This window comes from Chelonia mydas, chromosome 2 (genome assembly GCF_015237465.2).
Source record: "Chelonia mydas isolate rCheMyd1 chromosome 2, rCheMyd1.pri.v2, whole genome shotgun sequence".
Lineage (NCBI taxonomy): Eukaryota > Metazoa > Chordata > Testudines > Cheloniidae > Chelonia > Chelonia mydas.
In genome coordinates this window covers 64,518,155-64,544,985 of record NC_057850.1, presented here as the reverse complement: position 1 = coordinate 64,544,985, position 26,831 = coordinate 64,518,155, and the positions used below count along the sequence as shown (strand labels likewise).

At 37.9% G+C, this 26,831-nt stretch overlaps 1 protein-coding gene across 5 annotated transcripts in view; it reads right to left on the bottom strand.

Moving 5' to 3' along the window:
- TOX (thymocyte selection associated high mobility group box) overlaps window positions 1-26,831 on the bottom strand; it is a 268,267-nt gene that overhangs the window by 97,661 nt on the left and 143,775 nt on the right. For all 5 annotated transcript variants that reach the window (XM_037892570.2, XM_007059463.4, XM_037892568.2 and 2 more), the window contains one exon: window positions 18,907-19,149. In XM_037892570.2, the coding sequence (XP_037748498.1) occupies window positions 18,907-19,149 (243 nt within the window). The remainder of the gene's footprint in view (window positions 1-18,906; window positions 19,150-26,831) is intronic.

The following is a 26,831-nucleotide window of genomic DNA, read 5'->3' as shown; positions in this document are numbered from 1 at the left end:
TAGGTTATAAAATATAGTTTCTATATAATGGCTTGGACTGTTGCTTTACGTTGTCAAAAGATGTCAACTTTCACCATATTCAGCACTATCCAAACTCTACTGTGAGACCTGTGAGTAGCCCTAATTTTGAATGTTCTTAAAAGACAGAATGCTGAACAGTATTATTATAGAACCACAGAAATGTTGGGAATAAGTGACCCTGAGAATTTCATCTAGTCCAACTAGCTGGTGCTGTGGCAGCACCACATAAAGTTAGACCATCCCTGACAGGTGTTTGTCCAAACTATTTTTAAAAACCTCCAAAGATGGGGATTCTACAACCACCCTTGGAAACCTGTTCCACAGCTTAACTGCCCTTATCCTTAGAAAGTATTTCTTAATATCTAACCTAAATCTGCTGCAGATTAAGCCATTTGCTTCTTACCCTACCTTCTGTGGCAAGAAGAACAGTTGATCACCATTCTCCTTCTAGTAGCCATTCACATATTTGAAGACTCTTATCAGGTCCCCCCTCAGTCTTCTGTTCTCAAGATTAAACATGCTCAGTTTTCTAAATCTTTCCTCATAGCTCAGGTTTTCTAAACCTTTCATCATTTTTGTTGCTCTCCTCTGGACTCTTTCCAGTTTGTTCACATCTTTCCTAGAGTGTGGCACCAAGAATTGGACACAATACTCCAGCTGATGTTTCACCAGTGTTAAATAGAGTGGGACAATTACTTCCCATGTCTTACATTCAGCACACCTGTTAATACATCACAGAATTATATTGCCTTTTTTGCAGCTGTATCATATTGTTGACTTATATTCAGTTTGTGATCCACTATAACCCCCAGATCCTTTTCACAGCTGCTACTACTACCTAGACAGTTATTCCCCATTTTGTGGTTCTGCATTTGATTTTTCCGTTCTAAGTGAAGTATTTGGCATTTGTCTTTATTGAATTTCCTCTTGTTGATTTCATACCAAGTCTTCAATTTGTCAAAGTCCTTTTGAATGCTAATCTCTTCCAAAGTATTTGCAACCCCTCTCATCTTGGCATCATCTGCAAATTTTATAAGCATACTCTCCACTCCATTAACCAAGTCATTAATGAAAATATTGAACAGTACCAGTGAGACTGTGTCAAAAACCTTACTAAAATCGAGATATATCACATCTACTATCCACTAGGCTAGTAACCCTGTCTAAAAAAGGAAATTAGGTTGGTTTAGCATGTGTTGTTCTTGATAAATCCATTCTAGTTATTCCTTATAACCTTATTATCTTCCAGGTACTTACAAATTGATTGTTTACTAATACATTCCAGTATCTTGCAGGTTTCAAAGTTAGGCTGACTGGTCTATAATTTCCCAGGTCCTCTTTGTTACCCTTTCTAAAGCTAGGTACTACGTTTACCCTTCTCCAGACTTCTGGGATTTCTCCAGCTCCAGACTTTTGAGAGTTTATGGTTCCAAGATTGCTTCAGCTAATTCCTTAAGCACGCCAGGATGAATGTCATCAGGCCCTGCTGACTTGAATACATCTAACTTATCTAAATATTCTTTAACCTGTTCTTGTCTGCTGTTGGCTTGTATTACTTCCCCCTTGTTGTTAATATTAATTATGTTGAGTATCTGGTCACCGTCTATCTTTTTTATTGAAGACTAAAGCAAAATAGGCATTAAACACCTCAGCTTTCTTGATGCTATCAGTTTTTAACTCTCTTTCCTTCCTACACTTTCCTTACTATTTCTCTTACTTCTAACATATTTAAAGAACCTCGACTTTTATGTTCTTTGCTAGGTGTAATCATTTTGTGCCTTAGTCTTTCTGGTTTTGTCCCTATATCCCTGTGCTATTCTTTTATACTCCTACTTACCAATTTGTCCATGTTTCTACTTTCTTTTTCTGATTTTCAGGTAATTAACGAGCTCCTGATGGAGCCATTCTTCCCTCTTCCTACATTTGCTATCTTTCCTTTGCATCTGGATACTTTGCAGATGTGCCCTTTAATACTGTCTCCTTAAGAAACTGCCACCTCTCCTGAACTCCTTTTTCTCTTAGTTTTTTTCCCCATGGTACCTTATCTGCCAGTTCTCTGAAACGTTAAAGTCTGATTTTTTGAAGTCACATAGACTTTAAGGTCAGAAGGGACCCTCATGATCATCTAGTCAGATCTCCTGCACATTGCAGGTCACAGAACCTCACCCACCCACTCCTGAAATAGATCCCTAACCTCTGGCTGAGTTACTGAAGTCCTCAAATCATGGTTTAAAGACTTCAAGTTACAGATAATTCACGATTTACATCAGTGACCAATGGCTCATGCTGTAAAGGAAGGCGAAAATCCCCCAGGGTCACTGCCAATCTGACCTGGGGGAAAATTCCTTCCCAATTCCAAATATGGCGATCAGTTAGACGCTGAGCATGTGGATAGGACCCACCTGGCAGATACCTGGGAAAGAATTCTCAGTAGTAACTCAGAGCCCTGCCCATTTCGTGCCCCGTTTCCAGCTGTTGGGCATTTTTGCTACTGGCAGTTGCTGTTGGGCCACATACCATTGTAGGCAGTCCTGTCATACCATCCCCTCCATAAACTTATCAATCTCAGTATTGTAGCCAGTTAGTTTTTTTGTCCCCATTGCTTTCGTTGGAAGACTGTTCCAGAACTTTGCTCCTCTGTTGGTTAGAAATCTTCGCCTAATTTCGAGCCTACATTTGTTGATGGCCAGTTTATATCATTTGTTCTTGTGTCCACATTGGCGCTTAACTTAAATAACTCCTCTCCCTCCCTGGTATTTATCCCTCTGATGTATTTATAGAGAGTAATCATATCTCCCCTCTGCCTATTTTTGGTTAGGCTAAACAAACCATGTCTTTATTCTGCTACTTCTTCCTTTTCTTAGATTCATGAAATCTATTTTTTTATGATCACTTTCACCTAAATTGCCTTCCACATTCAGATTTACTACCAATTCCTCCCTGTTTGCCAGAGTAAAGTCTAAAATGGCTGCCCCCCTTGTTACTTCTTTCACATTCTGGAACAAAACATTGTCCCCAATAGACTCATTCTGACTATAGTATTTAATAAACTCATTCTCCAATCCAGGATATCAAGAGAATGGGGAAGAATAATGGACATGTATGTGTAAATCAAAAATCTGGAATCAGAGCCTTATTTTAAAGTCTTCCTGAAAATTATTCCCAAAGAATTCTTGTAATAATTTCATTTGTATTTATATCTAGATAAAGGTAACGGCAAATCCAATGCCACATTTCATCTTTCCATGGACTAATTCTTTAGATACTGCAGTCAATTTGCAGACTGCTATTTATGCTTTTTAAAATGTCATATTAGTCTTGCTTGAAACAGATTTAATTGCAAACTGACTACAAGCTTAAGGTTGATGAAACCTACTATTTGTAAGATAAACATAAAAAATCAATACTGCATCAGGTGAATTCTACATTTCCTCTAGTAGAAACATTCTCTTCTAGCTAGCATATTCCAATATAAGGGTCAAAATAATTTAATATAAATAGGCAATACTAATATCTAAAGTTTCATTGTGAGGTGAAGAAAGTGGATGCTCAATATCATTTATCAAAGCAGGAAGAGAACAGCAAACAGAGACCTAACCAGTGGAAGGTCACAGCCAATAACATTGCTGCAAATAGAAATGGGCTGCACAAGCATCAAATGCAAATTACTGTTTGCTGGAGAATTTTAATAGAGTTCTACGTCACATTATAAAATGTTTAATTGTAACCCCATTTTAATAACACCATCTGATTAAATGAAAAGACGCCTTGCTGATCGCAATTACAATCTGTCAAGCTGCGCATTTATTTACAGTTTGGTTTCCTAAAACCAGAAGATAAAAAAAGGAAACTCTATTCAGCTTGTCAGCAAACTATAATTATTGCATATCCTTCTGTCAGTTTCTGCATAAAACTTTTGGTCTTAAAATGGATCTAATTACATCTACATCAACATTTTAATAAATGCTTGCTTGCTTTTCTCGCCCTTCCCCCCAACTCGGTGATATTTTTGTTGTTACCAATCTTCAAGTCAGGCATTTGTTTTGCTCTAATATCTTTCTGCCACAAAAGCATTATTAGAATAAAAAATGTTCTTTTCAATGTAAATATTGTTTTTGCCATGTATCCCTCTTAGCACTGTAGTGGACTGGGACTCTGTTATTTCTGCTTTTGGCATGGATGTTTTGAATATCAGTACAGGAAACTCTTTCCAGGTGTGTCATGTAGCTCATCATCTGCAAAGTCTATTTATTGTAATTTATGACCTTTCATAGGAAACAGTTTGCCAGACACAAGAAATGAGTCCAAATGCCTGAACACAACATTATGCATCAACCAGTTATAGAAATTACATCTCATAGAAAGACCTATTAAATCATCTATTCCATCTACCAGCCAATGCAGGATTTTTCCCTAGCGTATACATTTCTGAGCTCTAACAGTACCTAGCAGATTATTCTACAAGCATTAGATTTTTGTTGTGATGCTCATCCTTAATTTTCCTGTGCTTATTTTTATCCCACTACTCCTCATTACATTCCCTAGATATCACAATAATTTATATCCTCACACTAACTTTGTAAATAATGGATGATTATAAATAATCAGAATGTTGAAAATGGGGACATGAACGATTCTGTAAAAATAATATACTGCAGCTGAGCCTTCATGGAAAATTATTTTGTTCAAGGTAGGTGATGTGCTAATATGATCTGGGTAAATATGATGTGCTAAAAGATTTGGGGAAAGCTGATTATTTTTGTACTGTTGTTGAAAGTGATCAGGTCACCTGCAAAGGAAAGAATTCTGAATTGATATATTATATTCCCTTTCACTTATGGATTTCCTAATTCTCCTAGCCATATCTACCAAACCTGTATACAAAGACTCTATACAAAACAAGATAGCTCTAGAGCTTGAAGGGTCTGATCCAACTCCCATTAATTTAAATGGGCTCTGGATCTGGCCCTCTAACTCTGCCTGTCCTGTATATGGTCAGGTTTGTTGTTTGTTTTTAAATAGGAACTCAGTATTATTCGCTGGATTCATCCTGAAGGAATACATCCAGTATTTTTAAAAGGCTCCAGCAACTTGTGTTAACAGAACATTAAGATGGCACGCAGTCAGTGCACAGCAAAGTCAAGATTTCGGGTTGCATGGGCCACTTTAACTCTGCTGCAACTTTGCTATACTGTCTTTAATTGCATAACCATGTATTATTTCTCAATAAAACACCAGATCACATCATTCTTCTCCAGCCTTGTAACATCTTGTATTACCTTTTCATTTTTTATACTTACAATAATTTCAGCGATACAATGGTACAGTGTGGGTCTTGACCTAAACTTTTTATTTGATAAGTTCTATTTCTTTTAAAAATACGTATTTTTAAAACGTATTTCCAAAAAATTGTCAGAAACCATATCTATATATATTGTGTTGCTTTTTCAAAAGCACTCAGCATTGGCCTAAGTCTGCTTCCACTGAAGTAATGATAAAACTCTGATTAGTCTTCAACAGGATTGAAATTAGGTCAGAATGCTTTTGAAAATCCCACCCATTATTTTAACCAGCAACACAATCTTCCAAAGTGTACCTCAGTCCTTGAGGCTGTAAACTATGAAGCTAATGTAATTATGAAATTAAGTGGCCTATCCATGCTGGCAAATTTACTGTCTTATTATATCTGGTATATTTAATATGTAGAATATTGCAGAAGAAAACCATGGGTGAGGGGTATTTATTGTGTTAAGAAAACCTAAAAGATAATGACAGGTTTCAGAGTAGCAGCTGTGTTAGTCTGTATTCGCAAAAAGAAAAGGAGTACTTGTGGCACCTTAGAGACTAATAAATTTATTACGAAAACTTATGCTCAAATAAATTTGTTAGTCTCTAAGGTGCCACAAGTACTCCTTTTCTTTTTGCTAAAAGATAATGTGTAAATAGTAAGATGTGCCTCTCACCACACAGATCACTTTGCTTGTATATAGTTTCCCTCCCCCGGGTCCTTCTGCCTTTGTTTTAGGTTACATGCTCTTTGGGGGTATGGAGAGTGTTTTCCTTTATGTTTGGGTGCTACAGCAATACAGATAAGAAATAATAATAATAAACAATGATCACAAGACGTATTGCTTACTGTGTTCTCTTCATATAAATAATGTTCATGGACTCTGTCTACCATACACAGAGTAATGTGCAAGATAATTTCATAGAGTTTAAAGCCAGAAGGGACCATGGTGATCATCTAGTCTGACCTCCTGTATGTCAAGACCCACAGAATTTCACCTGATACCCCTATATTAAGGCCAATGACTTTAGTTAGGCTATAGCACTTCAGTCCTCGGAAGACTAAACTATTGTGTGCCAGAGGCAGAGAAAGGAGAGACTGAGGTGACACCAATGCCTGAGGCCCCTGCAATGGCAGGGGTGATACATGTGTATTTTACGTTGTAGAAAAGCTACGTATTGCACTGTACTATTTGCAAAATATTATGTGATCACAAATGGCTGAACCGTTTTTGCGCAAACTCTCTCGACGATGGACAGTTTCCTTGGTACTGCGGACACTGAAAGGGATGGGCCAGAGGTAGGAAGCATGGTAGAGGGGGTCAGGAAGGGATTTCCACTCACAAGAGGAAGCATGCAGGAATGCATGGGCATGGAAGAAGGGCACAAGATGAGCTTTTGCTGAACAAGAGAGTATGAGGTATGTGGTGAGTGGGCAGACACTGAAACAAGATTGATAAATGCACCGTTTTTATATCAAAAGATACTAATGAGGTCCTGACCACTTGATGCAAAAACAATACCTCTAGCAGCTCCGTGACTCCTAACAGCTTACAGAGGCATTAGCTCAGTACTGACTCAATGTCAGTAAGAGTAGTGTTACTATTGGATCAAATGATCTGTTGTGCAGTGTCACGTTAAAGTGACACTGTATTTCACCTTAGAGCTGGCTGCTTTTCAAGGACTGGTGAAGCCATCCCTGAAGTACCTTTACAGGGCTCCTGAGAGCGCTGCTCTATCACTTTCAGCTTGTCCAGAATGAGGTTGTATGACTGCTTACTGGTTTGAGCTATCATGATCATATTATACCCACTACAGGTTCTTTACTAGGGACGTATGTTAAGTGGTGGATAGTCTTTAAGTTTGTTTCTTTTGAGACCCTTAATTACCCTGCTACCTGTGCTCTCCCTCCACCCAGGGGTGAAAGTAAGGCGGTACCGGCCGGTACGGCATACTGGTAAAAGGTGGCCGCCAGTACCGGCCCCTACGGACTTACTTAAAAGCACTGCGGCCTTACTTAAAAGGCTGCCAATGGGGGGGGAGGGGAGAAAAAGGAGCAGCTGCCCTGGGGCCGGCGATTTAAAAGGGCCCAGGGCTCTGGCCACTGCTGCAGCAGCAGCGGCCGGAGCCCCAGGCCCTTTAAATCACCACGGGAGCCCCGGACGGCATGGGCCAAACAGCGTGGAAGGGTTGGCTGGAGGATGCTAACCCCCCAGCCCCGCCCCTTCCGCCCGAGGCCCCGCCACTTCCGGTGGGGGGTGGGGGGTAAAAGGCAGGGAAGGGAGCTGGCCCCCCTACCAGTAAGTTTTAAATTTTACTTTCACCCCTGACTCCACCCCACTATTTAATGATTGATCAGCATATGAAATTAGCTTGTGATCGCCTTTTGGTGGATCCAATAGCTTAAAATCACTCTTCTTCTGAAATCTGTCTTATTCACACTCCTTTTCAACTTGGGCCTGTTCGTCTGTGTGGTCATATTTTGAGTGAATGGTATTATATTATGTTTTTATTAAAATGCCTTTGTTTTTATGCTGCTGCACAGTGTCTTGAGTGCCTTGGAAGAATGAGGGGTTGATACTGTAAATAAAAAACATTTGTAATGTTAGTCAAGGGGCATAGGAAGTCTTAGTTAATTAATGACTGCGAAGCGCTTTGACACAGTCAGAGGAAAGTTGCTATAGAAGAGCAAAGCATTGTTAGTACTATTGTCTAGTGCATTTTCTAAATAGCCCAACTTTAAAAAAATTCACCAAGCGTTATTTTATAATGTGTACTTTTTTTGTCAGGCAACTTAAGCTGTGGCTAATAGCTAGATCAGCACTAAGCCTACAGTTCTGAACACTTTTTATGCTACCTCATAAAGAGAGAAGGGTAATAAACTTCATTAAAGCAGTATCCTACATTTAAGTGCTAGGAACTGCAGTTTAGTTACGAGCTAATCTCTAAAACTCTTTATACGGGAATGAAGGTAATTTTTAAGCTTATTAGAAGTCCCATCTCTGAATAAAAATACATTGGATTCTTATCAAGGGCCTCATCCTTTAAGCTTTCCATGCACAAAAATCCAATTGACTTTATGTGGAGCAGTTGCAAGATCAGATCCCAAATTTCTAAAACTAGGCCAGGCAGCGCAAGTGCTGTAGAGACTTAGAGTATGCAGCTTCACAACAGTGGTAACACTGCCAGCATCACTATAGGGCCAGATCAGGCCTAGGAAAGTCAGGTAGCCCACTGGCACCTTCACACTTCCCTGTTACTCCAGGAAACACCAGAGAAGAATGCATTATCTTGTGACTAATGACATATGTCACATCCACCTCTAGTCCACATGGAAGATAAAGCCTACTGCTACTATCAGCTAAAGACATTACTCTAACTAAAATGCTTTGCAGCTAAATGTTAGGGGTTGTACCCCTGCTGTAACCGATGGTGGGATGAATACAAAACTGTATAGGGATTTAAACTTCTGTAGAGCTCAGAGATTTGGTCCAAACTTCCTTAGACAGGGAGCATTTGCAATATCCTAGCTAAGTCTGTTGTGTCTCCTCTAGTGACTGATCCACATAGAAGACAGCAGCCTGGTACTTGGAATTGTGGAGTTATTCATTTAATTCAAGTGGTAGAGGCCTGTGGTTTAGTTCTGGGCTCAGACCATGGGTTATATATGGTACGGATCCTTCAACCAGCACCATCCTGGGACAAAGAGAGGCCTATAGATGCTAGATCTCACCTCCTCCTGTCTTTTGCATTCCCTTTTCTGAAGAGGGTTCAGGGAATAGTATGTGTATACTGTTAACACTGCTACCAGCACCATCTGGCGGTCAGGACAGTCCTATGGAGAAAATGTCCCTGCCCCCAGTACCTCATGCCTCTTTTCTTTAAAGATCAGCAAGACCGTAACACATCAGTGTTCTGACTTCTGCACTGGCTCACCATCCTGCCCTCATTTCAATCCTTTTTGTAAATCTATCCCTCCCTTGATTCCCACAATAAGGGAGTTAGGAACATTCACACTAATATCTCCATCTTCCATATATTTATTTTATATCTATCTAGATATAGATAGATAGATATATAGATATATATATATATAAAAGCCCCTCACTGAATGGCCACTAGGTGCACAAGCCTAAAATGAGTCACTCTTTGGGGCTAGGACCGTCGTTATTGTGTTTTACACATAACCTAGCACAGTGGGGTTCTGGTCCATGACTGGGGATCCTAGGTGCGACTGCAATACAAATAAACTATAATGAGATGCTCATAATTGTATTGCTATAAGTCACTATTCATCATCTCACTTCGTTAGGTCATGTATTATGTTTAGACTGGAGCAGAGGCTCTCTGGTCTTCTGTGAAATACCTAGTAACTGCTGGACACTATGAAATAAAAAGTAAATACAAAGAGATACTGACAAATACGTTAGATGAGATAGGTCCACCAGATAGGGCTGCCTTTGTTTAGAATTTAACACCACCCACAAATAAGCAATTGGGAATAATTCTCTACCATGGCCCCAAAGATTACAGGTTCCTGGGCAGCAGTCAAGGCACGTACTCCTAAAGCTAGCAGTGCTATGGTATTCAAGTTTTTTTCCATTTTGTAAACAAACTGCAGTTCAGTAAAAGTTGATCCATTGTTACACTGTATTAGCAAAGTAATATTTCTCTGATGCTGCAAGGAAGTTACTCTAAGCCAATGGTTCTCAAACTTTTGTACTGGTGACCCCTTTCACATAGCAAGGGGGTGCAACCCCCCCTATAAATTAAAAACACTTTTTATATATTTAACACCATTATAAATGCTGGAGGCAAAGCGGGCTTTTGGGTGGAAGCTGACAGCTCGTGACCTGCCCTGAAATAACCTTGCGACCCCCTGAGGGGTCCCGACCCCCAGTTTGAGAACCCCTTCGTATTGTGCAATACACTGTGAGACTACATATTGAGACGGTGTTTCCAATCTGTCCTCATTAATGTATTACACTGCAAGTGTGTGTGAGAGGGAATATAGGTGGGTTCATATACCAGTAAGCATGAGGGTGAGATATAAGATCAGACTAAAGGCAGTGTGAAGGTTAGCATTTGACACACTGTTTTTATGGAATCCTCAAATCAGGAAGGACAGGGGAAAAGGGCCTTTGCAAGGTATCTTTGTGAACATTTTGCATCATAATAATAATTAAAAAGGGAGGGAGAGAGACACACACACACACAGACCTGGGCTCAGAAGTGGATTATATGTTATTAAAAAGAAAAGGCTAGAGTTGGGAATGCCCAACTTGAGGTAAGGTGGCCTGCCTCATAAAGATTTCTGTTTAAATTAACATTTGGATTTAGAAGGAACATTATCAAAGGATAAAAATAACAAACACTTTATTTCCTGTTGTTTGGTGGTTAGAACCTCCAAAACACTTTGAAAGTGAAATCTCCTGCCTTACTGAGCATGTTTTCTTCTGAAGCACACCTGCACACTTGTTTTTTTTTACTGTAGGGCTGCCCCCAGGCAGTGCTTCCTGGGTAGCATTTATTTTTGCTTTGGTAAAAAGAGGGCCAAACTATTTTGTTTGAAAAAGAAATCATGGCAGGCAAAGTTTCGTAAAAGCTTTTAAGAGAGATAAATGGAAAAATGAAAAATATCACAAATACATGACTTCAGGAGCAGATCCCTTAAAAGAAGGAAGGTGATAAGTCCAGTCTAGGCCATTTTTGCCAGGGTAAGTCTGTAGTTTTGCTAAATACTTACTACACTACAGATGCAAGAGGATAAGCTAGAGAAGGGGCATTCAAAGTGCAGCCGTAGTGCATAGTACAGGTCAAGTACTGTGCATGAAGTTCTCAGATACAGTGCTTGGCTTCCCCAGTCCCCAGTATAGAAGTGCAGCCCCTGCAAACTATAGATTCCAGAATGCAGATGACTGTTAAGATCAATAAAGTGCATTGCATGTTGAGATTGCTATTCTCCATATGCTGTAGCTCTGTATTCCCTGGGCTGAGATGAGGTTAAGGTCAGTCTGATCCATTTAAGATTCAATATCTTTTCAGTTGTTCTCAGGTAGAATAAAGCAAAGCAAATGCATTCCACTTAAGTAAAGAAAAGTAGCGAAGCAGGACAGCAACAGAGGGAGCAGGCCTTTCTGCTTGATGCACAGTTTTCCCCCTTTACTCTATAGTGTGGGCTCCTGCCTCCTTTTGCTCCTCATAAAAGCATCTTCACAATTTTTGAAATTGACATTTCATTTCAACTGCATCAATAGGCCTTAACATGACTACAGCGTTTTTGCCAAAGCCTGAGCAAGTCTTCAGAAACATTTCATTATCTTGCTGTTTTCGACATCTACACACTATGTTAAACGCAGCAGATTAAAGTCAGCATCTCTGCTGCTGGAAATCTCAGAAATTCTGACATTTCCATGAGTTATGTTTTCTCTATCTGCATACTCTCTTTTCTGTTTTGTTTGACACTTGCAGCTGTGACGCTGCTTGTGCATTAATCACTTATGAAGGAGCTGCATGTACAAAATGCCATACTTACCACCAGGCATTAGCTCCATAATATATTAACCATCCATCCATGCAACTGAATCGCTAGTCTATAGCCCATCTCTTGATATCTGCAGCGATAGCTAATTAGCGCTGGCGAGGATTTAATATCATGGTACGTTTTTTTCACCTCCTTGTGCAATGAATAAAACATGAATAAATTCAGTTGATGAGTGATTGCTATGAAAAGATGTTCACCAAAATATTTCCCCAAATCTCCGCAATTTTTTTAGGATAACTATGGAAGATTGTTCTCCAAAAATGAAATTTGTCACCATACCAATTCTACTTGAAATATGACACCATTTTTGGATTAATTTGTGAAATATACTATTTTCAAGAGTCTCAACCACTGAACTTCAAGTATGAACAATCTGACATTCCTGATAGGTGAACAAATTGAAAATATATGCTGATTGGCTAGTAATCAAATGGCTGCATCAGGCATTGTAAAGATGGTGTCTGAAGTTATCCTGAAATGAGTGCATGCCTATGCTTGAACATCTAGCCTGGTTTCTTAATGTAGATGATTAATGGTTACAGACAATTATGGGTTGCAGCTTACTCATAGTCTTTGAGGTCATAAGAACCACTGTGATCTCCTAGTCTGAACTCCTGCATAACACAGGCTATACAATTTCATCCATTACTTTCCCGCATGATGTCTAATAGCTCATGGTAGAGCTGGAGAATAGCTTTTAGAAAGTTAGGCAATCTCTATTTCAAGATTTTAAGTAATGGAGAATCTAACACATCCCTTGGAAAGTTGTTCCAATGGTTAATCACTGCCACAGTTAAAAATTCATGCCTTGTTTTCACTTAATCTAGCTTCAGTTTCTAACCACAGGACCTGCTTATAAGTCTGTCTTTGACTGAAGAGCTCTCTATTATCAGATATCTTCCCCTCACCTAGGATATAACTGTTTATAGAACCCTGATCAAGTCACCTCTTAATCTGCTCTTCTTCATAGGTCATATAAACTGTCTTTCTAATGTCAGAACATTGGATGAGGCAACATGAGAACGGAAAGCTAACCATTATGTACCAGGTCCTACAGTGGCATACATCAGCATAGCTCCATTGTCAACAATGAAGCTACACCAATTACAACAGCTGAAGATCTGGGTGTACATTCCTTTGGCTATGCTGCCCAACAACACACACACAAACTGCCACATCCCTCAGCCTGTCAAGGCTAATTTCAGTGCAAAACCCAGACTTTTAAAATCTGTGTGAAAAAGATCACCCTCCAAAATGAAAGGGCTTGAGATGATAAAAATTCATTGCTTCAACATGAGGTGTTCTATTACCTTGCTTTTATGATTCGGCATTTTTGATGGCAATAATTCACAGTAATAACGTTTGGGTAACAGCAGGTCTGTGTGGAATAAGAGTAAATTTTGATCTAAAGTAAAGACCAGCCTTGTAATGAGGTACAAATGTGAAGTATTCACTGGAGACTAAAAGTATCTTATACCACTGTCATATGAAATATAGGGCAGGGAAAAAAGGACTATGTGCTATTCAAGCATGATTCAAATTTCAAAACTTAGGTTAATAAGGGGAAAAATCTTTTGTTTTGTTATGGTAAAGAAAGGTATCAGTTTTGTTCATCAGCAATATAAAATTTCTGTTTGACTCAGTGCTTTGCTCTAACACTCAAAGATGCCAAAAAAATCAACCATTTAGGTCAGCCACAAGATTAGTCATGAATACTGAATTTAAACTAATATGAATTAAGCTGGTGAAACAAAGTCTCTTAAACATGTCCTAGCTAGAACAACAATCTCCTACATCATTTTTATTAGCACTTGCTCTATTAATAAGAAACAGTAGCTGCATTCTACATGATATGGAAAATGAAAATAAAACAGGTGTCCGATTTCCTACACGGCATTACAGTGGCATATTTTGTTTAAGATATTACTCTCTCATGGGCTGCATAGCTAAAAAAATATAATTCATGAAAAAATATGTATTTGCTCAGGCTTTGATGAATTGGGGCATAATGTTAAATAATTATTCATTACCTTTATTCTTCTGTCAAAGTGGGCAAAATCATTTCTTTTGATTGGTTTTTTATATAAGGACCCAGGCCCCTGTGACATCCACTTTATTTTAAACGAATGCTTCTATTATTCCACATCTGAATAATTACAGCTGACATCATCTGCTCTTTGGTGTCCTAAAAGAGCTTTAGCTCTAGTCCACTGTTACATATTGCATGCACAACATGAAATAAAATACCTCAAGATTTTGAAAATATTTATTTTAAAAACAGCAATGAAATTGTCTGTAATCACATTTTCTGCTCTCCTTTGAAAGCTACATTATTCAATATGCCAGTGGTCTTTTCCATAATAGCAACATATTAGAAATTCATGCTGCTCTAATACCTCTGAATTCATTGATGTACTGCACTCCCTATAGACCTAAAGAAACATTTCTGTTTCAGTTTCATATGTCCTGCACACTACCTACTGATGTGATGGTTGTCAAAACAGTTGTACAGTAGCCTTTGAATTCAAAGTGTGCCTTGACTGTCTACTAAAAATGACAGTAAACCCAAGTATATACATTATTCTGGCTTTTGTTGCCAGTACAAATAGAGCATTCTGGAACTAAATCCCCCAGCTTTATTACTTTTTAACATCGCTTCCACTTTAAACTTCAAAACTTGAAATTTGAAGCATTCGGAGAAATTGAAATCCCCTTTATTTTTTCTTGTAAATGTTCTATACAGCATTATAAGCCATGCTGTTAAAAAAAAGCCTGTTACATATAAGAACACTCTAACAATACTGGTGTTTTCTTAATGTAAAAGCTGCACTGTGAAATTTAATTCTGATTGCCTAGAAAAACGCTTAAGCAATCATAGGACATTCAACAGACCCTGGATGGGTGTGTCTATAATTTTATGTTGAGCAAATGAACGTACAGAAATATTTCAATTTCTAGCACCTTAAAAGGCATTTTGCAGATACATGCATCCTCTCATGAGAAATCTGTGCAGACAGCTTTATTTGCAAATTTCTAGTGGGTATTTCTGACAGTTTTAAGGAGCATTTCAGGAAGATTATACAGCACCTGGAAGTATAGACAGGCTGACATCCACCAGAAACTGAGACAGACCTAAGTTGTAAGGGAGCTGCCTCAATTACAGCACATGGAAAAAGGCTCCTTATTCTCTTCCACGACAGACAAACCAACATGCTACAAGACAAGTAATGCAACTTTATTATCTGATTATACCCAGATATCTAAGCAATCTGAGATGCAGGCAGATCTCAGTTATGTCCATGTTAAATTTCTTGTACATAACACAGTTCTTGGCTTTGACTTGAGGACCTAGACCCAGTTTTGCAATGCCAGAAGAAATTCTGTACAAATATTGAGCTCCATATATCTAAAACTACTATATAAATGAAATGTCTTGAGAAATCTGCATTTGAGGATACTGTAAAAAAATGAATGTGTGCATGTTGCTTTAGTAGAAAACAGAGAGCCAGATAGGAATATAGACGCAAACATGAACTGACAGCACAATGTAGGAAAAGGGAAATTTTAGTGATGTTTTCGAATAGTAGAGAGTGAGAGAGACTTCAATCAATCTCAAAACTTCAAAGCAGGCTAATTCCCAATTTGACTGTCAGATACTGTAAATGGCAGTGGGAAAGTCCCATCTCCCAGCATTGTAACATTTTTTAGAAAGAGAATTCCCACAGTGTAAAAAAAATCCATAAGAAATTGATCCTTAATGTGAATTCCCTGAGCTGGTACCAGGTTCTTATTTTGTGTGCTTAAGCACTTCTATAGATGAAAACTCTTACAGATACTGAGTCAAATCCTGCAGTCTTTACTCTAAGGGCTTTCAAATGGGAGTTTTTCCTGAGCGAGATTTTAATAAACCAGCAGTTTTAGTGTGAGTCTGTTAAAAAGCTGCTTTTGAGTGCATAGTGCACAATAACTTCTAATCATACTGAGCCAAATTCCAAAGGCATTAGCTTTTACTCAGTCCTTACTCAAGCAAATTCTCATTTTACAATGGCAAACACTTGCTAGCTGAGATGAAAGGGAAATGCCACGATCTGTACACCCAGTATTTTCCGGCTTTGTTTGTTTACTTCCGTCAGCTTAGCATTAACTAAGTCATTATCTAAAAAAGTGTAATCTGAGCTCTTGTCAGCCAATTGCAGACCACCCAATAGTTCAAATACAGAATAAAAATGTAGGCATCATTGCTAAAATATTGATATAGCTTGAGAACAGGTTAGCAGAAAAGATGAGAGTAAACAGGCCAAATTCAATGCACTTGTACCTTACGTCAGAGCTGAATTTGATCAAAACCCAGTAAATTCTAATACAGCTGACATCATCTGCTCTTTGGTGTCCTAAAAGAGCTTTAGCTCTAGTCCACTGTTACATATTGCATGCACAACATGAAATAAAATACCTCAAGATTTTGAAAATATTATAAACCCAGTAAATCTAATACAGAGGATAAATGGGTCAAGGTGAGGAACAACCCAAAGGTTCAATGCTAAGAACAATTCTACTGAAAATATTTATTAGTGACCTGGAAAATGGAACTAGTTGCCTGGTGTCCAAATTTGCAAGAGAGAGTGATATATTAGTGAATATATGGTAACAAGAATTTGGACAGGTTTGAGAAATAGATAAAGGAGTTTCAGTGTCAGGAAATATGCTAGCACACTTTGGCATATATTATTGGTATGGATCAGGGTTAGACAAAACAATAAAAATGAAGCTTAAAGGGTGGTGATGAGTAATATCAAAAAGGTAGAATGGTGTGCAGAAAAAGAAACCTTCATGTTTCTGGATTATATAAATAAGGGGGTATGTTTCAAATGCAAATAAATAATGCTGGCTCTTCACAAAATCATCTGTCTTCCTTGGTGTTGTGGAACACCAAAAGCACAGTGGAATCACTGTCTTCATTGCATAGTTAACTCAAGTTATCTACACTTGAGTTAACTGCTCTCAAGTTAGTGTCCCACGAGTAAGAATGCAAAATATCACTCAACCTGAATACAGTGATTGTGTTAGCTGTCAAACTGCGCTAACTGGAGTTGTAGTATATACCACGACAGGCCAGCCAACTCCAGTTCAAAGCTCTACCACACTTGAGTTAAAGGGTACTGGGTGTGGACAGGACCTGAATTAGGGGCAACACTCAGGTTATAACTAACAATTCAGACAAACCCTGTGTGTGAGAGAACAAGGGAGAGGCTGCAAAATGGAGAAGCTCAGCATGGGATTGGAGAAGAAAGGAGGACAGACTTAGGTCAGAAATACAGTTATAAAGGCTTTCATCCCAGAGAAAGCTGTTCAAATGTAAATCAATCTGCAGTGTGACTTTGCGGCAACAGATACAATACTTTATTTTAAAGGCAAAGATGAGTCTACAGTACCCTTGGAACACACAAAAATATATTTGGAGGTACTGTATTCAAAATGAATAGGAATATGCACTTGCCATAAGCCTGAGGAATCTTTCCTTTCTTGACTACACACATTCTGAGTCCATGTCTTTGATAAAAATAATACTTTTAATTTTACATAAATATCTTTTTCCTATTCACTGTGGACAGGTAACTTTTGGTATCTGCACTTGAAACTAAAATTACTTCATCAACGTACTTCCACAACAATGAATATCTCTCTTCAAGGATATAAGCAATAATATACCTACATTCTGTGCAAAGAAAATTGTGGCCCTATAACAAACTGATCATGGTGGAAGGTTATTATGGGTCATATGAGGAAGGAGACATCCATAGCCCAAGAAATGATGCCTGGATTATCATGTTTAATTTACCTATCATTGTTCAGGATTCATTTAGTAAATATAGCGCCTTTTCCCTTCCAACCAGTGCATATTTCCTTTAATTTACTTCTGTTTTGTCCTGATCTACATAAATTCCCCAAAGCAGAATTGTTTAGTTATACTATTCAGCTTTTTTGTATTTGCCCTTGATCCAGTAATTCACTGTGACAATCTACAGACTCTCAAGGCCTTTTCTTCATAGTTCTTTGCAAAAGACTAATGTGGAACATCAGTGCTTAAAAGAATGCTTAGTTTCCAAACCATAGCCCAGGCATAAAAGAGATCATTTCAATGAAACATTGCTTTTACTCTTTATTAAAGTGCCAAGTGCTAGTTCTACTTTCTTTAGGTATTTCTGATTCTTAGATCTTTTCACACCATTCAACTCTTTCTTTTTCAAGAAGGCTGAATAATGTATTTCATACATTTTGTAGAAGTCCAAACAAATTTTTGAAAATATCCCAGAAATGTAACTGTATTCCTCTATGAAAAACTTTTCCTCCCATACAATATACCCTTGAGGGTCATATTCTCCTCTAAAATATGAGGACATAAATTGGTGTATAGCTGGCATACAAAAAGTTTGCAACTTATTCTTAATGCCTTGTGAAAAAGAGGATATTTATGTGACTTTGCACTTCTTATAATCAATTTAACCAATATAGAAATGACTGAAAATATAATTATTCTTAGGACCAGCCCCATAATCACTATTCGATAGACTTAACTCTCCCAATCACTTCAATGGGAGCTTTGTATGGACAAGGACTGTGAATTGTGAAAAGGCTGCAAGATTTGGCCTAGAGTGAAAAAAAGACATTTGCTGTTTTCCTAAAGTACAGTAAACAAGAAAGGAAACAGTACATTTCTGTAGATCTCTCTGTATAGACAAATCAGAATAGAAAGAACCTGGTAAAGAAACACAGAACATAAATCCTGCTTCATCTGAAGTCAATGACACTGGCCTGATTCTGTTCACAATAACACCACCGTAAAGCAGCAGTAATTCTGTTGGAGTTAATGGGGCAGGATTTCATCCTCTGTAACCAGAGTAAAACTAGGGACAGAGCAGAACCAGTTGTGATGATTTCAGGGAGACCTGGATATAGCCTACTGACAGTATTTTAAACAGATATAGATATCCACATTTTTTTAAAAAACAACCTAAATTAAACTAGCCCTAAAATCAAAGACTAAAAATTCTTACCACAGAAAGTGAATTTGAAAGCAGTGTCCCATCTTGGCCAAGCATGTTGGACACTGTAATTTCAGGTAGGTCCATGTTTTGTGGATGGAATGGAAGCAGGCCGTTATGATTCATTGGGTGACACAGAGAGTGGTACCCAGACTCTACCTCATTCAGGTGCACCAGTGAATGGTCAGGTAATGATGGAGGAGTTATGGGAGGTATGTTAAAATCTTCACTTTCAAGACTTGGACCAGGAAAAGACTGTAAAAAGAAAATACAGATATTGTTTCAAATCAAACAAAAATTAAAATAAAACAATAGTTACACACAAACAAACTAAAACCCAATCATCATACATTATTATGTAGTAATTTCAACTTAGCAAAGAGAGCATTTTAAACACTCATACATTATAATGGTAGAGTTTAAAAATTATGTATGGAATAAAAATTGCCTCAAAGGCATAACAATCGCTGGTACTTGCACAGCTCCCATTAGACAGATTTTTTTTTGAAGAAGAAGGTGAATGCAAACAGATTTCAAGGGTCCTATTAAAATTTTCCAAGAGTCTTCATCTAGGTGCATAGCTTATTCATGGGAATTGTGGTAAAGGAAAGCCATTTATAAAATTAACATTGAATCAAAATGTTTCTTAAAACTCAGATCAAGAGTTACATACTGAAAAAGAAATTCTGTTCTTTTGCTACTCATTTTAGTTTTATATAACAACCATACATTCATTCTGCTACAAAAGAAACAAATTCATACAGAAATGGCATGCACATTGTATGAATATTCAAATATATTTTATAAAAATATAAAGTAATTATATCTGAAGAATAAAATATAGATTTTTTTCTTAGTCTAAAAACTCACACATACATCTATTTATGCTATATCTAAACAATGTGTTCCATGATGTTATTGTTTAGTCTTTTACTGACTGTTGTTGCTATTTAAAGTCATGTGGTTTAATCTGATGCAAGGTAAAGCTACAAGTAACGCTAGAGGAATATACCAAGGTAGATAATTGATTTTATTTGTTTGTGATCTTCCTGCAGCAAGTAGGCTCATTTGAGAATAAGGAAGGGCAGTGTGGACATGCTGATATATTTTGAAGGGGAAAGTGAGTATTATGGTTGGATATGACTAAAGTAGGACTGCATAGGAAAGGAGAGGTGTGAAGTGAAAGCAGTTAATATCTTGGGTGAAAGTAATCATGAAATGATAGAGTTCATGATTCTAAGGAATGGTAGAAAGGAAAACAGCGCAATAAAGATAATGAAGAAGGCAGACTTTAGCAAACTCAGGGAGTTGGTAGGTAAGATCCCATAGGAAGCAGCTCTAAGGGGAAAAACAGTTCAAGAGAGTTAGGAGTTTTTCTAAGAGACATTATTAAGGGCACAAGAGAAAACTATCCCACTGTGTAGCAAAAAAAGGAAGTGTCATAAATATAAAGGGAAGGGTAACCACCTTTCTGTATACAGCGCTATAAAATCCCTCCTGGCCAGAGGCAACATCCTTTCACCTGTAAAGGGTTAAGAAGCTCAGCTAACCTGGCTGGCACCTGACCCAAAGGACCAATAAGGGAACAGGATACTTTGAAATCTTGGGGGAGGGGGAAGGCTTTTGTCTGTGATCTTTGTTTACGTGTTTGTTCTCTCTTGGGACTGAGAGAGGCCAGACAGAAATCCATCTTCTCCAACCCATCCTAATCCAAGTCTCCAATATTGCAACCAGTATAGCAAGGTGGATTAGTTTATCTTTTGTTTTATGTGAATTTTCCCTGTGTTAAGAGGGAGGTTTATTCCTGTTTTCTGTAACTTTAAGGTTTTCCCCAGAGGGGGATCCTCTGTGTTTTGAATCTGAATATCCTGTAAAGTATTTTCCATCCTGATTTTACAGAGGTAATTCTTTTACCTTTTCTTTAATTAAAGACAATTTATCTAATTAAATTAATTTTATCTAATTAAAATTCTTCTTTTAAGAACCTGATTGCTTTTTGTTTTTTCACCAAAGTCCAAGGAGCTATGACCATTTTCACCAACTAAGGATCCGTCCCTGCATGAGGATATCTTGGTGTAGGGTGAAGCATCAGGGTTAAACTCATACATGCAAAAGTAGAAATCCCAAGGAATTGAAAACAGGTAAGGGAGAGTGGAGGAGTTGGCAGCAATACTATCATGTATAATATGAGGAACTTGTATTATCCCTGTCAGGTGGAGTAACCTCACTCTATAGAATTCTCAACCTAGAAAATTAGCCCAACCTGCTCACCCGCCCATTTAGATCACGTAGCTTGTGGTGTGGTTCTCCACAGGGATTTTGTTCCCTAGTAGACAGATGAATATTGGCATATTGAGTTTCTAAGTCTTATTTCTCCCTGTATTTCCATACTATGATGTTGAGATTCCACCAAGGCAGGAAATGTGGGCATCAAAAATAGAACCTTAATGAATGGAGTGGAAACATGCCATTAACAAAGAAAACAAATTAGGTTTATTCAAATAATATAGAAATGCATATGCTGAATAATAAATAATAAGGTTATTGTGCATTACTGTATACTAGCCACTAGTAAATTATTATACTACAGAACAGCTGAAATAAATTGTCCCTGCCACAAAGAGCTTACAGTCTAATTTCACATAAACACACAAGAAAAATACAAGAACAGAGAGTGAGTGGGGAAGGAAGGAAAGCGGTAACATCAATAAGGTTTTATGGCTATTCTGGACAAGTTTTCATCACACTGCACAAATAGCCCATCATTGAGATTTGGCTAACATGCATATATCATGAGTCTTTTTGACAGTTAGGTTGCTTGGGCCTGTTGGGAAGGATTCCTGGGGTGTGTTTGGGAGGAGGCTGGGTCGGAACTGCATTTTCTTTCCCACAGCCCCAGCAGCAATTCAGCTCCTCAGGAAATCTTTTCCCCTCACCTCTTTGCTGGGTGTAGGGAGGAGTTACTGCTGGGGTTTCTCTTCCTCCTCCCACTGTCTCCCCAAGGGAGAAGAGTGGCTCTTGGAGAGGTGGTAGCAGGGGAGAGGGAGTACTGAATGGGAGCTCTCCCCTCCCAGTTTTTTCAAGAGGAGGAGAAACAGCCAAAGGTGCATCTCTCCTTCTACCTTGCTGGTGAGAGAGGAGGACGAGTATGAAGGTGTGGCTCTCCTCTCCTTCTTTCACTGCTTGATCAGGAGGAGGAGAAGGAGTGCCTCTTCACTCAGGGTTCCTGCTGAAGTCAGCTGTCAGCAGCAGCCAGTACAGGCAAATATTCATAAGCCAAATACTGGCCAAATTTCCATTAATATTCAGGCTATTCAGCAAATTTGCTATTTGATTTGTCCATATGTTTAACAACAGAGCTTTCACTTTAGACAGATATTGATTTGCTGTGTTTCAAATGTATGCCTAACTAGTAGTATCAACAACTAGACAACAACTGCAATGCAATTTAACTAAGGGCTTGTCTACGCTTACAGTGCTGCAGTTGGGCCATTGTAGCGCGTAGTGAAGAAGCTACCTATGCTGACGGGAGGGCTTCTCCTGTTGGCATAGATACTCCACCTCCCCAAGAGGCAGTAGCTATGCTGACAGGAGAAGCCCTCCCATCAACATAGCGCTGTCTTCACTGGGAGTTAAGTCCGTATAACTGTGTCAGTCAGGGGTATGGAAAATCCGCACCCATGAGCGACGTAGTTATACCGACATAAGTTTGTAGTGTAGACCAGGGCTAAGACTAAATGGTTATTAATATATAATTATGACATTGTAACTTCATTTACTATAATATAAATGACACACTAGTCTCATAAAAATCCCACAATCCTAGTTGTAGTGCACACACAGTCATATATATATGTAGATTAAGAATTATAAATATGAGGTTACCATTTATCTCCTCTTCATTACATTAAAAGCAATAATAATAAAAATGTAGCATGCTATGGTTATTAGTTGCAAACCAGTTATGGTGTATTTGATAGCACATAATCTAACACATTTTTGTCAAATTATACTGTATAAACTTCTTAAGATAGCAGTAGTATAGTAGTAAAGAAAATAATAAAATGTCAGAATACTATATAATTTATGTGGAAATTAATTACTAAGCCATATTAAATATATTGCAGTAATACTATGGCTGTATATGAAAAGTTTTGTCAGTTGTATAGTATTAATATCTGCTAAGAGATGACTTCAACTGTTTTTTGCATTTTTTTTTTAGAAAAATAGGTTTGCCTAATTCATAAAAGTGAGGAAGAACCTAGTTCTATAAAATACTATGAGATAGTTGTTTAGCAATTTAGTTATGACGATTATTTTGCTAAACTAATATTTCATACCCAATGTGGGCATTGTCCTGTTGGGGGGACGGAAGAGTTTGCGGGGGGAAGGGGGGTATTAATCCATGCAGGTAGTCCAAGAATAACTTGTCACCACTACAGTTTGTCTCATCTGTGAGCATTTTGTGGACACTTCTTGCTGCAGTTCGCAGGTATAGCTCATATCTACTCTCACCTTGTTTTATAAGTAGGCTTGGAAAGAATAGCTTATCAGTAAATGACGATTTCACCATACACACACAAACCAATGAAAAATATTTTAATTTATAATAAAAATGTACAGATATGCAAAGTAAGAAAAATGCTGCTTGAGAACTTAGTTTGATTTAAGGATATTTACTTTGAACATATTGACATATGATGTTGACAATTTATGTTTTAACAGTAATAAAACTTGAACTTTTTGAATTTCAGCATCCTCTGTCGCAATTACTGACTGATCCCTCATAGTTTCCCTCAACTGTGAAAATTTAAATAGATAAAAAAATTTAAAATGCTTTAAAATATACACTGATATTATTGGTCAAAATTATGGAAAATAATAATTGACGTATACCAAGCCTATTTATAAGGGATTATCAGTATTATATTTTGCATGCAACTTAATTGTAAACCTCATGGTCATTTTCTTTCCAGGGTCACTGTAGTATTGGCACAATTCTACTATATCCAGGTAACCAGGTGATAAGTCTCCTTCACTCTGCTAGGCAAAGCAGCACCAACAAATTGCCTTCCTCTTAACTTTCCAACAAGAAACAGCAGCAGTGTGTCTTTTCATCTCCTCACCACAAAACTGCAAGGTGACTTCAGCACTGGGTCTGCTTTTCTCCCTCTGGCCATGGGATGGCGAAGTTGTTTATCAGCTGTTGAGCACTGGGGAGAGTTCCTAAATCTTTATTTCATCCAGGGAGAGATTTCTTTATGAACACCATTAAACGCCATTGGAATGCATTGACCAGATCAAGGCTTTGCTTCTATTTCATCATAAAGGGGATTTCCATCACATCTGAATTTATTATAAACAGGTTTGGGAGTACTGAAAGTTGATTTGGTCAATAATGGGAACCTTAGAACAGAAACACCTTGAATTTTAGGTGGGTGGTGTTGAACCTACACATACTGTTTTGGTTCCAGAATAGATCTCAAATCAGATGGAGTCTGCATTCTATGGTTCTAGTTTAATGTTCGTGAAATCTCACAAGAAGTTATTTTTGTGACATTTTAGCTGATACCATCTTGGCCTGCAATTTCATGAGAATAGCTTGCAAGATTTTGGCACAATTGAACCCAAACCTTAACCCTGATTCAGCTGCCAACCTAAACCCAAGCTTTTGCTTAAATCAGCATTCAGATCTGAACACCAAGCCAACCTGGCTTCTTTCTCATTTAAATTTCTCTTTTGTGCCAATTAGCCTTGTCAAACCCTGCACCAATTTTATGGATTTTAATTGTGCTAAATTCTGGAAAGGAGGCAAAAATTATGTTTTTGCAGGTCAAATGGACAAACACCAAACGATTTTTTGTGTGGATTATTAGTCAAATTCAAGTGCAGTGATTCTTGTCATCGATAGGAATCCTTTTAGTATGTGGCAAAACCAGGCCAATACATTTTATTTCCATTCTCACACACACACTTGTGTCCTCTGATTGTAACAGGAGTGATATGTGAAATGGCTGTACGACCTGACTATAATAATTAAGGGAGAGGGTATAAGAACAAAAAACTACCTACATTACCAATGGTGATGATGACTGCAAATCAGAAAGCAAACCATATTTATGATTGTATTGAATGTTCTGCATCAATGGTTAAAAAGCAAATGGAGAAAGACAAATGAAAGCAAAAGACATTTTAAACAAAGCGACCACAGGAGGCAGCAAACATCCAAACATCCAACACAAACCCTCTGTGGAAAGAGCAGAACCATTACTATATGAGAATGCAGAAGATATCGTTGACCAGGTAAGTTTAACGGATGTGCTGGATGGCTGCATCACTCGTGCATGCACTCAACAAAATATGGTATTATCTATAAATCCTTAAAAATATGGTCTTCTCACATGCATACACAATTTAAATAAAAATGAATGATATTTCTAATAATATGGAGTGTGCCTTAATTTCTCATTTACAGTAAGGCTTCTCCATCTGAACTGTGGAAAAATGCCAGGTTTTAAAAGACAGATGCTTCAGGATGTCTCCTCTTTTATTACTGAACACATTGTTACATAACTCAAATAGTTATGAATTGAAAGTAATGTAAAACAGCATGCTCAGTAGAGGAGGAAAAACAATAATTTACTTTATACACATCTGAAAGTTAGGATGATGCCTTTGACAGTGATATTTCCAGGAATATAAACAGGATCAACTTATCTCTAATTTCTTAATGGAGGACCTTCAGAAGTAAGTGTGTTTCAGCTTTTTTTGTCTCTGCATGAACAAAAGTTGATAGCTTGAGACTATAATGCATTACTGTGGAAACCTTTGGTCTCTTACATAAATCATCTTAACACTCAGCAAGAATTGTCCAACAGTGCCATTGATATGTTCAAGTCAATGATCCTGCAAACATTTTTTTTATGTTTCTTCATATGTTAGACATAAGCAATAAATCATATTCATTTAAAACACACAATATACTAATTTATCAAGCAACAGCTATCAAAAACATATTACTGGGGAAGGTACAATTTTTTTTTATCCATTGTGTTAATCAATTTCCCTAATTTACATTAGGTAAAGGGCAACGCCTCAAGCAAAACATTAATTTTCCAGCACGAGATGAATTCCATTTTCAATAAGAAGGAGAATATGCTGACAATGATACAACTGATTTAAAATAAGCACAATTTCAAAGTCAACAGAATTATGAAAAGGAACACTGCTTTTTCAAATGAAACATTCCACTCCTGAGAGTCTCTTTTCATTGTTTAATTCAATTTTAAATATCATGCTATACAAGTTTGTTTGAAAACAAATGTGCTTTATTTATGAACAACATTTTACATTTAAATGCATTAATAGGTGACAATGAGCAAAAAACTATAAAAGATTACAAGACTTGAGCTGTAGAGATACCGTAACCTGCTAAAAGCTCCAAGGCTTCACCCTTCCCTACAAAGAGGTAACAGTATAGCCTTCCTATTCAGAAAGTTTATATCAGTCCATTAGAAAAGTACAGGTTTTTGTTACAATTATCAAACAGGTCAAGACAGGAACAGTTTAAGGCAACCCAGGGCCATAGGCACAAATGGGGACTCCATCGGCCCTGACGCCATGACCTTCCCAAGCCCATGTCCACCATAGTTCTTCCCCACAACCTTGGTGTGGCAATGGTGGCACAAGCCATTCACTCATGAGCTGTCTGCTTGGCTGTGAAGAGGGCCGACCAATGCTCCTCTTTGGGTAGGCTGGGGTCTGTCCTGAAGAGGAAGGGACTCATTCCTCACCCACCCCTCTGCCTGTGGGAGCCCCTACTGTCAGTATCCCAGCAGGGCAAAAACGAGGTATCTGAGTGAGCACCCTCCAAATACACAAAGTGTCTGTTTCGGTGGTGGAGGAACTTCAGAGCAATGGATTATTGGGTTGTTAAC